The sequence below is a fragment of the Leptidea sinapis genome, chromosome 34 (genome assembly GCF_905404315.1).
Source record: "Leptidea sinapis chromosome 34, ilLepSina1.1, whole genome shotgun sequence".
Taxonomy (NCBI): Eukaryota; Metazoa; Arthropoda; class Insecta; order Lepidoptera; family Pieridae; genus Leptidea; species Leptidea sinapis.
In genome coordinates, this window is record NC_066298.1 from 1,206,499 (window position 1) to 1,219,319 (window position 12,821).

Sequence of the window (12,821 nt, forward strand, 5' to 3'; positions counted from 1 at the left end):
CTATTATGACTTAATTCAAATGAAATGAGAATCCTGTGTTGCCTATATTATACTTTCTAAGTATCGCATGTCTCATAAATATGTAAATATGTGCTTCATCTTCACGCCTTCATTCAAGTGTTAAACGACTTGAAATTTAAAGCTAAGTGGCAAACTTTTTATAACTTGTAAGTGTTACGAAAATTTTATATTTATGCATGATATCTTCAGTCACAGAGGACACACATTGGTTTAATGATAACAATCTGAATTGTATTTTTTGTGATTGACGCTCACGAGCAATCTTTTGATTTTATGTCAATAAAATATTTTTGACTTGACTTGACTTTGACAAGAGTGAAAGTTGCTTCATATAATAGTGTATTAGCTTAGATTAAGGATTGGTCTCCGCTAACTAGATACCGCACCACATAAGGATAATAGATTTTTTATTACGGCTTAGAGACTGAGCGTTTGGAGATTGAATAAAACAACTGCTTGTGTAGTATGAAGAATGTGAGGAATATGTGGAATATATAATTTATTTCAGTTACACGATATACATACAAAATCCTTAAAACTAGTAAACCAATTACAATTGTTACTTATAAAATATTTACAAGTTTAGAAATTACACATCAATACTAAAGCTTACATTCTGACCAATAGTTAAACGTTTAATTCAATAAGAATTGAGAATAATACAATGTGTTTTATCTCGTTCTAAAACTAATGCTATCGCAGTAAGCCGGCCAGCGAGCGCTTGTGTAAACTCGCGTCGATGCTCGATCGGCGGATGTCAATGAGCACTTACTCCTGTCGCTCAATGATTAAAATTTAATGAATAGTAATCAACGCGCTTCGTGTTATTTTACATTGAAATTAATATAGTACAGAAGACTTACTGATGATATGTGATCTCAGTGTCTTTCTTATTTCTTGTAGTATTGTTTTTAAAAATTTTTACTACGCAACACGGCAATTTAGGTTCAATTATTTGGCATGTCAACGACACACATTGTTCGAGACTAGCTCGAGTACGCCCACTTGGGCGTAGTATTTGTTTCTGAACTTTATGCAACCTTAATCAAAGTGTATTAGTAATATAGTTTGTAATGCACGCCACGAAAATATGAAAAAATCTTATTTTCTTATGTTATGAAGTAATAATACTTAATAAGTCTTAGGGGCTGTGTTACGAATAGGCTAATTGCTACTCATCTATCAAATAAAGACATTATTTGATAGACATTACCAAACATGTATAAAATATAGTGTTATCCAGCAGATAAGCGCCATTTAAATTATCAGATGGATCTAGTAGAAAATATCATAGTTATCTGCTGGGTAGTGGACAGCCTGATAGTGACAACGACAAGCATTTTTGACAAAATTGACACTTTTCTGTATGTACTTACCGGATCTCAATCTGACGCTCACGAGTTTTTCGACCGATCGTTTTTAAACTTTCCGCTAAGAAAATTAAAAATCCTCCAAATTTCGGGAAGTTATTGGTTTTACCCCGTTTTTCGAAAATCGAATTTTCATCAGATCTCGACGTTTTAAGGTCCTAGGAAGCTTCCCTGACTATTTCCCTAATGGTGTCCGTACGTCCTAACGTATATATGTGTGTGTGTGAACGCGATAGTGTGCGCGCGCGTGTGAGTGGATACGCGCGCGCGCGTGTGTGTGTGTATGTATGAAAGTATGTAACTTTTGAACGGCTCGACCGTTTTAATCGCGGTTGGTGCCATCCTAAAGGTTTGTATAAAAATAGAAATGTTTTAAATATCAAATAAAAATTTGCATTAAAACAGTTTTTTTTATACTTTAATTTCGTCAAACAGTATAAAAATAGTTCCTATGGAGTGCGAGGTTGCCAAACCGACCTGCCTTTAACGGCCGTTCCCAATATTCAGTCTATCTCTTACTTGAGATAAAAATCGTAACTATCATTGAATTTTCTGTCCCAATAAACTTATCGACGGTAACTCACCTTATCTGTACACGCTGTCTGTTAATGGGACGACGTATACCTTACCAGCCATAGAAGTTTGTATAGAAATTGCAATTCACGCGTCCCAATATAAGGCGGTAAGAATGACTTATCGGGTATATTGGGACACCTTTAGATTTTTGACAGCTAAGTACTGACAGTAGAAGGTAGTAATTTATCTCTATCTGTAGATAGTATATTGGGAACGGCTGTAAGTCATCTAAACTTAAGTAAATAAACATAGCGGTGAAGTGATTATGAAACGCAATCTGTTTTATTCGGAACTTTTGTGTAGCCATAAATTTATCTAGCCTATGACAATTTGTAAGCAAATAGCCACTTTATTTTTATATTGTGAAACATCCCCTTTGATAAGTTTACCTAGGCCGCTATGTTTTGATAATATGTTAGACTTATTATCCGTTGGAAAGAGCTCTTCCCTAACACAGGTTCTGTGAACTTAAAAGAGAACTCCTTTCAACTTGTCAAATAACTAAATGTTTTTTTAAGAGAATTATAGCCAGATATAACGCTTGAGCGTCTTTGCCATAGAGTGTCATGTTAGAACCCTGATCTATCACAGAAAAGTTAAGCTTTAATATAACATAGTAATATTAATACACTTTGACACGAATTATCTTGTCCCAAAATAGGTATACCCTGTATGTAGTATGGGTACAAGACAACGATATATTTAATACAAAATACATACTTGAATATACAAACATGCTTATAATCATCCATGACTCGGAAAGAAACCTCCAAAATTCATCATATAAATGATTGCTCGCAGTAGGCAGACTCCCTAACTACTCGGCTATTTATTTATTTATTTATTAAAGCCTATTACAATATTAAAACTATTACTAATTTATTTGCAATATTTTTTATATATCATCCCACTGCTGGGCAGAGGCCTCCCCCTTCTTTTTCCATTGGTCCTTTTTGTATGTGGTGCGTGACCACATCACTCCTTCGTAATTTACTAGGTCCTCTCTCCATCTAGTACCAGGTCTACGTCTTCTTCTTTTGGCGTCTAATGGGTACCAGTTTGTTGCTATGCTGCTCCATCTTTCATTACTGCCCCTTGATACTAAACTACTAACTACTCGGCTATATGGGTGAATAATTATTATACTCTAAAATGTATTTTTTCTAGGATTCATGAAATGAAACATCAAATTAATAATAGATTTTTAATTATACGATGTAAAGTCTTAGTAATACAATGACAATTGTTAGAGTGACAAGTGTTGTGTCCAAATCGACCATCTTGCTGCCCTGATGAAGTTCCGCCAGGCTTTCACCTAAGAACAGATTACGATTATTAATATTTATATATAGTATAATTAATCATTTAAACATTTAAATAAAAGTGAGTAGTAAATCTATACACCTTTTTTTAAAAAGATTGTTCTTATTACAACCGAATTCAATACTCCTTTAGTAGAAAATCAATTACGGAGCACATTAGTACTGTGCTGCTCTCATCCAATCTTTTCCATTGATCTTGACCAGATGATCGGCCCATCTTATGGCGGGCCTACCAACACTGCATCTTCCGATTCACTATACGAGGACTTTACTGCGTCAAAGGGTGTAAAAGCTGTAAGTCGAGCTATGTGCCCTGCCCACTGCCAATCGTCGCATAGCTCAAAATAACAGTGAAAACGTGGAATCAAGTGCTGTGATTGAGTTTAATTATAGTAATAATTACCTTTTATAACATGTAGTATGACATGGGCAGGCTGTGGTTCTGGTGAGGGCGCCCGGGCCACGCTACAAGAGTAAGCGCCGGCATCGTCACCACGGACTCGAGCCACACGAAGGACAGAATTGGCGCCATTTGCGCCAAACTCCGTGCGCACGCTAACAAATACAAAATATAGGCTCTTTATTCAAATTCAATTTTTGATGTAATATTATTGATGGGACCTTAGATCACTTTAAGTTAAGATTAAGTACACACACTAATACAAAGTGACATACAAATCGCGAGTGTAGGACTAGCTTGTCACGCACACTATAGTAATAAAGTTGGTCTGTTTTCTTAGGTCGTCTAGCAGCAAGAGGTTCTACCTAGACATCCCGCTCATCCATTTTACAATCATTTAGTAGGTACCTACTTAGCACTAATAAAGTGTTAGTGTGTGTGACGATGTGTGTGTGCGTGTATGTATGTGAATCTATAGGGGAACCTGTTGTACCTTGGCACTATGTGTACCTAGGTCATAAGACTGGTTTCAAAATTCCCGCGATATTAAATTCTATTGTCTAGTGTATTCTGTACGTCACTACTGACTCTACAATTTGAAAGTAGTCAGTTACCGCCATTAAGCCGGTGTTTGGTGTTATCGACGTTAAAATTTTTTTTGGGGAAAAAGTAAGTATTTATTAATATGCTTTGAAGTCTGACACACTTGTATGCAATAAACATTTTTTACATGTTGGTAGTTAATACTCAAATAATTGACCTTTCTAAATAGGCAAAAATTGTTTGAGTGCAGTTCATATTGCAGCTAATATTGTATAATAAGCTTTACTTGACACGAAGAATAAAGTTTAAAAGATGTTATTATGACTTTTTATGGTTATAAATATAGGCACGCACGCTATCAAATTATTTTAAGACTGTAAAAAGATACAATAATAACAGGAAATTTTGTTAGATAGTCACAAAGCATTGACCCTCGGTTCAATCCTTGCCCGCCACATACTTATGTATTTTCGGCAATGACGTTCTATACATATAGACAATGCACCTCATACAAAATCAGAGTCGAAATATGGCACATGACACAAATAACACCATAACAAGCTTCAACTGCTATGTATATACATTTCTGCGTTTACTCCAGTTTTTAAAATTTTATTGGTCAATAGGCAGCAATGAAAACACTATTTCAGGTTCAGCTGCGTATTTTGAATTTAGAACCCGATTTGGACAGTGACATCAATGGAGTAGCAGTTAGATATTTTTTTAAACCCAGTCGAAAGAAAGAGGGTTGCAATAAGTTTTACGTTCGTCAGTCTGTCTCTATTTTCCGATCAAGATGTTCAGTCGGAGGTTTTTTACGTTTTTAATCAAAAATCACACTCATATTATACAGGGGAAAGTTTGTATGTTTATTTATTGGCCTGTGTTTATATTTTTTACTTCTTTACGTTCTAAAGGGATTTGGATTTAATAAGTTAAGGAAACCCTTAATTAGAGAAACTAATACTCAAATATTATATTTTTATTCAAATAAAATAATTAGTTGTACTGGTTATTTAAATAGTTAATTCCTTGAATTAAATAAAATTTGTCTTTTAGACTTCTTCTTTTCCAGGATATCTTTTTGGTGTATTATGTAGTGTAAGCGGACATCAACATATATTTGTATGACAGCTTTTGTCAAATTTTAAATTTGGTTAAGTCCAAAACACTTAAATGCTTTAGTGGTGTAATTCAAATATGCTTATTTGGTTTGTAAATTTCTTCATATCTCCCTCTTGCTACTAACTGGCGCCAATTCTCTTTCATTATCTCGTGAACGGGGAAGGTGAAAAATATTAGCTTTTACATATTTGCGATGTAAATAAGTACCTATAAATTATCAAGGTAACGTTACTTCCGTGATAACGCGTGAATAGCACTAGTATGTAATTGTTCACGTATTGTAAGCCGTTTACAATACACAAAATACAAACAATGATTAGCAATATGCTACTTATTGTTCACTGTGCCTTTAAAAATTTTTTAACAAAAAAACAACCGACTCGATTAGACTTATTATTTAGATTGTATAAAAATACGTGATTTTTTTTTATACTTTTTAGTGCATATTATATCTATTGTTTTGGAATAGTGTTTTTGAAGTCGGTTGTTTATTGTTATTTTTTTTATTTTTAGTGAATCTGAAGTACACTAACTAATAATTTGTCTAAATTTGTGTATATCTACAAAATTTTGCTATGCAGTAATGAACGATGGCGCATTGCAATTTTATTACAGACAGAATCCACAGATCCGCACCCTTACTGTAAGTCGTTAAGGACTTGCATTGATCATTGTCATATTCATCTACGTCAATTACTATTTTTTTTTATTATTTATAAAAAATTATAATACTATCACCAAACTATATTTGAAGTATATCCTTTTCAATAAGAAAAGAATTATCGATATCGGCAGGCGCGATATTGAGTTATTCGTAAATTTGTTGTGCACATACTTATAGCAAATTTAAGACTTTTATGGTTTTCTTGTGGTTGCCATTATCAGATCTGGACCAAATTGCTATGGGACCATACGGGAAGCACCAGCTTTCAACTAAAACTTTCAAAGAATTATCAAAATCGGTTCATCCAGTCGAAAGTTAACAAACATAAAAAAATATACCGACGAATTGAGAACTTCTTTTTTGAAGTCAGTTAAAAAGAGCGACTCTATTATTTTCATTTCTGACTATGTCCTTTCATCTGTCCCATTCTGACAAGCGGGTCTAGTCTGGGGCTTGTCAATAATATTGTACCATATGTAATGAAAAAATATTTGTTTTATTAAATTACTTCCGCTTTTTTCATATGAATAATATATAAATAAAATAACCTTACCATTGATAAGTCACACCATCTTTTTTTTAAGTCGTTAATGTGTTATTGAAGCACTTTTTATAGCACATTTAGGCTTGTTGATTGACACACAGTTGACACACGACTGAGGAGAAAAGTGTGCTTAAAGACAATTTAAGCACACTTTTGCCGTTCCGTTATCAGACTGCGAATGATATGTCTGTATGTATAGAACGTCATTGATTTTCGGCTTTCGATTTCATATTATTGTCTGTTTATTTGACGCTTAATAATCACATATCATCAGGTTACGTTACATTACGTTTTTACGGTCCGGAAAAAATATATCGTGCTTTTTTTATTTTAATATGGAAAAACAAATAAACACTTGAAGTTCCGAAGAATTCGATTCAATGCTAATTTTGAAACGTAAAAAAAAACTTTTTGGGCGAAATGAAAAGTAGCCGCTTTTGTACATTTATACCTTATACCACCGCGTGTAGTGTCATCGTTCAGTAGGAACTCCCTCCGATGCCACAAAAGCGAGGGCCCACCTTCCATTTTTAGTCCTCTCACTTCACACCTCAACGCGACAGTGCTGCCAACCTCACACACCTGTTCGGTTACCACTGCACCAGCTCCATCCACTATTCTAATTGACACTTCTGAAAAATTAATACCTTCTGAATAAGAAATTAAGATGATAAAAAATAAAGTTAAATTTTGTTTTGTTAAAATCGAAACTTAAACAGTGAGTTAGAGACAAGGAGTGACAATAACATAACATATTGTAACAACACTTGGTAAACGTCACCTACATCGATGTGGAGAGAAGAACTGATAAGAAACTCCCAGCCCATTTTTAAGATTCAAAATAGTCAAACCGCGTCCATGGCGCTTAAAATAAGACCAAAATATCGGGAGGTGGATAAATGTAAAAGCTTTAAGCTTCGTTCAAAGTGAGGCCAGACTTTTGACTATAGAAACAGAAGAGTGGACAACTTACATATCCTAAGTCTTTTTTATGTATGAGTATTTATATCTCGAACTATTATACTTGAATATACTTGAATTTATTATACTTGAATTTCCAAAAGAAAATCAAAAAAATACGTGGAAGAAAGTTCCTTGAAAACCACACAGCTAGATGGTGGGAATGATAACAAATTTTTGGCGTCTCGTGCGAAGGTGGAACTTGGCGGTAGGAATCAGCTCTTCGGGATGTATCAATATACACCCGTGATAAATGTGGTAAAAGACACACAAAGAAGCGACGTCTCTACGCAACGCCAAGTGATCTAGCCGTTCACAAAGCACTGGGTACCCAGAGCACGTCTTCCATAAAACAACAAGTATTTATACTATATATAGTACTATACCACTTCTGGAATTAATCACACAAATCAAAATTTGAAAACATCATTTTATGAAGCTACAACCTCAGAGATGAACAAAGCATAATAAGGTTTTATCAACCATACGTCACTCGAAGGTTTGGATCAGTTGGGAGAGCGCTCGCACGGAACGCGAGAGGTCGCGGGTTCGAGTCCCGCATTGTTCATTAAATTTTGTTTTCAAATTTTATTTGTACATCTAGTATTTGGCAAAATAGTAAGAAATACTAACTTACAAATAAAAATCATATAAAATTAGCTAACAATAAATACAAACCAGGCACTCTCAACGTAACTCTAGCAGTTCTAGGTGGGTGGGCAGACAACTGACAGTCGTAAAAGGCCGCGTCTGTTGGCTTCACTGATTTGATCTCCAGCCGCCAAATATCAGGAGGTATGAATCTTGCCGAGTATCTATAGATGTGTATACAAATAATTTTTGTATTATCTATGATGTTTTAGTAACTATTCTATGACTAATTAGTTACTTTGAAGTATGTTTTAGTTATAAAAAATTACTACATTAATTAGTAATAATCGAAATGTAATCTGTAGGTAAATCTAAAAAATCATAAAATATGCATGACAGCCCTACTTTAAACGAAATTTGTTTAAATTACGCAGTATCTATTGTTTATGTAATCTAACAAAGCGCTAGCTTGTTTAATAACAAAAGCATTGTTTTCGTTCGTTTTTATAAACAAGCCAACACACTTCAAAAGCAATAAATTTTAATGTAACACGAGCCCGTTGAAATTGGCGTCGGTAACGCGCGGCGGCTTAAGTCGGGCATGTGCGCCACGCGCTTTGTGGCAGCTTAACCAGTGACGGGATATACTACATTTTTTGCAGTTATACATCTTCTGGCGCGTTAAGGAAAGATTATCAAACAATATTTACGATGCGCACGCACACCGTCACGCGAATTCGACACTCTGACGTTGCTGGTCCACTAGAACATTTGTATTATACTCTTAAAACTACATATGTCTACTGAACCACAACCAATGAACGAGAATCAAATAAAGTTCAATGTATAATTTCTCTAATTGTATAAAAATAATTTAATAATATTTAATTACACATTATATAACTAAATTATGCGGTATAATAATATTTTCCATTATTTATTACAATATTGGTTATGCTAGTAACGAAAAATGGACAATGATTAAATTTTTAAATGGATTTTTGTTTGTTACCCCAAAGAAGAACAACTTCTTGCGTGCGTACATACAAACTTTTTATAAATTGTCTAATCATTCTCATTTGTACTACTAGTCTTTAAAGATCGTTAGTGATCCTCTCTCCAGCCTAGCGAGCTGTTGGTCCAAGGTTCGAGTTCCCTTCCGAGACGCCCCTGTCTGCTACATTTTCGGCATTCAAGAAGGCACCCGAGCCCGACATATAGGCCCCGTTTCGGGGTTTTCAATATGTAAATGTATTTTCTTCTTCTCCAACAAAGTCTTAATATTTTCTTCTATCCTATACATTTGAATCGCAATTGAATTAACTCAAATTCAAACAGTATTCTTTATTTAGTTAGTTAAATTGCAAAGGTTAACGTTTTCTTCTATTTTCTAAATGTAAATTTACAATTTGTCTACTTTTTGTTAGAAGGTAATTATTAAGTATTCTACAGGAACCCCTGAGTGAATGAAAGGCTCCTCCGAAGAAATCAAATGTTTTAATTCCGTGCAACTTGTATCCAGAAGAACGAAATACATGATTAACACTCACAAAATATTAATTAAAACGCAGGTCTTAAAGTGTCAATTTACAAATTGCAAAAGACGACTGTGTGTAGCTTCTGTGTTCCATACAAAAAGCCATGACAGTTTCTTCGAAGAACTTACAGTAATCGTTTTAACAGAAGACTTCAGTGCGGAACATAGTAAGCAATTTAATTTTGTGTAGAAGCACTGTGCGGCAGCCAATTACTTAAGGTTCGTTATTCGATTATAAGACCGAAAATATTTTCCTTATTTTACCTTTCATCAGCAGTGTAGGGCTGTGTCCCCGTTGTCAGTAAATCCATAGGTGCTTCATCGCTTTTTCTTCGAACCCACGACACCTTGTATTACAAAGGACAAAATGTATGATAAAAGTATAAAGCTGTCGACAATATTCTTTATTTTTGCAAGAAAATTTGTTATTAGCAAGTAGGAAGGTCATAATTTACTCTGCAGTAAAGCACGAACGACTTTTATGATTGCTTCTTTACGCTTGTAGATTACAGAAATTTCCATCATAAAACACATTCAACACGTGTTATACAACAAAATGTACGTTCTTGATAAATCAAATTGCAAAATATAAGTTCTTGTATTACTGCTGTGTAACTTATAAATCAATTACAAAGAATCTTTCATTTAACTGAATGTATTCACTTACAATGTTTCACTTTAAGTGTGAGGTGAATTGATAATGTGCAAGCGAGAAAGCAATATTGGCAATACTACTCTATCGTTATGAGTTCATTAACCATAACTTTTGGAGTTTACTCCTTATGAATCAATTTTGAGTTATAGCTTAAATTGCTGGAAATTGATTTAAAAATTTTATAAGGAGTAAAATAATTATCTAAAAGTATCGTGCTATTTTACTTATCATTTTGAAATAATGTATATTACTTTGAAATACAACATGGTCGCCTCGCAAACATTTCATGGTAACAAAATCAAAATTGTTTCGATGGCTGTTGGAGTGGCAGAGAAACGAATTTGGGGCCATTAAAAAAATGCCGCCGTGGAACATTCTATATGATGAAAATCGTTCGTAAGCAGCAATTTCCTCTGACACCATTTTTTAATGGGAATAAGTGTCGGACCAACTATTTTTGCGCGGTATCAAAATAATAATATGTCCACAGTTACGACAATTTTATCTGAGTTATAACGTAACTCTTTAATTTTTATTAAAGAACCTTTTTTACAGAGCCATTTTGGTTTTGATGATTTTATATTACAAACGCATTATTCATTCTGTCTAAATTTCAGGTAACTAAAAATTATAGATTGTGCGACACTGAAAGACAGACGAACGGACAGGTTACTCTTATTAATATTATGGTCCCATAGGAAATTTTGAGAGTGCTGACGTATATATGACTGATGGATGATATAAATATGGATGATGATTAAAAACATACTTATTACCAATTTATCGTGTAAGGCGTCAACTTTACAGTCCATGTAGGCGGTTGAACCAACTAAGGCCTCGATTTCAGGTGCAGCTGCAACATATATGCTATTTCCGTGACCCGCCCTAGAAGAAAACACATTTTTACTACATTTACAAACTATAAAATTTTTAAAAATTTCGTGAGACATTTTAGCTTTATTTATTTAACGCGGCTTAACTCACGTTTTATCGGTGTGGGTACCGACTAGTTTTGGACTTTTCGGAGGTCCTTCATGAGGTGTAGTGGGTTCGTGATAACGTCCCGTCTGATACTGAGGACTTGTGCTCGTAGTGCGCGGCTTGTCAGCGCGAGGGGCACGGGGTGCTCATGTGGTGATGACGACCATGGTATCACTGAAACTATTGTGACACAATAGTTGATGAAGGAACTCCGAATGGTCTGAAACTGGTCGATACCCACACCAATAAGCCGTAATTAAAAGCCAAGTTAAATTAGTAAAATGTGAACTACACATATTTAAACATCAACATTGCGATGAAACATTGCGGACCCCGGTGAATTTTTAGGGACCACGCCGCATTAACATTTGATGAATATTATTATTAGATTACTATAATTAAGAAATTATTTGCAACTGCCTCAAAACTTAGATAATTTATATGTCTAGATAGAGTGTCTTGCAGTTAGACAACCGATAAAAATAGGCCAGCAATATTAGTTTAGTGTGAGTGACAAGACAAAACAGACAAAACATAGGTTTTACAATCGCTATTTGTATGACACTTTGTTAGTGTGCGTGAATTGCTCAAATTAGAGGTTAGTTCTAAAGTCTATTTATTTTCGACATTTTCACAGCTGTCATAGTCTGTTTAGACGTTAAAATGCAAAGAGGATTTAAATACTGATTGAAATTTAGTTTACTATGAAACGTGCAGTCATTTGATATAAGTTTGAAATAGTAGTATTACAATACTGTAAGTGACGAAGAAGTATAATCCGGCTAGGTTTGAAAGCAAACAGTTGCAAAAAACGTAATGAATTTCGGCTATCTCCGTTTTTCACAAGATTATAGCTGTCATCTGTCAATGTATCAATGACTGCACATTTCATACAATCGAGTGAATTGATTTTTTCTAAGACAGTTTCGCTAGGCTGTATAAATGATGTAATACTCAAAGCGTACAGTATTATTGGAAAAGTATGCTCATTATTAAAATCAAAATCTATTAGGCATACGAAGAACAAGATAAGAAATAAATCAAGTACATCTGACAGTGTTTTGAGACTTTTCTAAGGAAGAGATGGACAAATCAGCAACAACGTTACAGCAATATTACCAGTAGGAGGCTCCTTTGCCCAGGATGCCGGCTAGATTATGGGTATCACTCGGCGCCTATTTCTGCCGTGAAGCAGTAATGTGTTTCGGTCTGAAGGGCGCCGTAGCTAGTGAAATTACTGGGAAAATGAGACCTAACATCTTATGTCTCAAGGTGACGAGCACAGTTGTAGTGCAACTCAGAATTTTTGGGGTTTTTCAAGAATCCTGAACAGCACTGCATTGTAATGGGCAGGGCGTATCCATTACCACCAGCTGTACGTCCTGCTCGTCTCGTCCCTTATTTTCATAAAAAAAACGTACGGGTCACCTGATGATACCTATGTAATCTGAACTGGGGGTACCGTAGTAGAGTCAACGGCTCTACCTATTAGCAATTATTAGCATTTTTTAAAAGACCATAAGGGACGAAAA

At 34.7% G+C, this 12,821-nt stretch overlaps 1 protein-coding gene across 1 annotated transcript in view; it reads right to left on the minus strand.

Annotated features, from left to right (window-relative positions):
- Nucleotides 1–3,175: 3,175 nt before the first annotated feature.
- Nucleotides 3,176–12,821, minus strand: part of LOC126974833 (uncharacterized) — a 97,920-nt gene continuing 88,274 nt past the window's right edge. Inside the window, exons 4-9 of the mRNA XM_050822502.1 lie at nt 11,085–11,193; nt 9,918–10,000; nt 8,204–8,340; nt 7,017–7,197; nt 3,693–3,844; nt 3,176–3,282 (exon numbers count right to left, since the gene is read on the minus strand). Of these exons, the coding sequence (XP_050678459.1) occupies nt 3,176–3,282; nt 3,693–3,844; nt 7,017–7,197; nt 8,204–8,340; nt 9,918–10,000; nt 11,085–11,193 (769 nt within the window). The remainder of the gene's footprint in view (nt 3,283–3,692; nt 3,845–7,016; nt 7,198–8,203; nt 8,341–9,917; nt 10,001–11,084; nt 11,194–12,821) is intronic.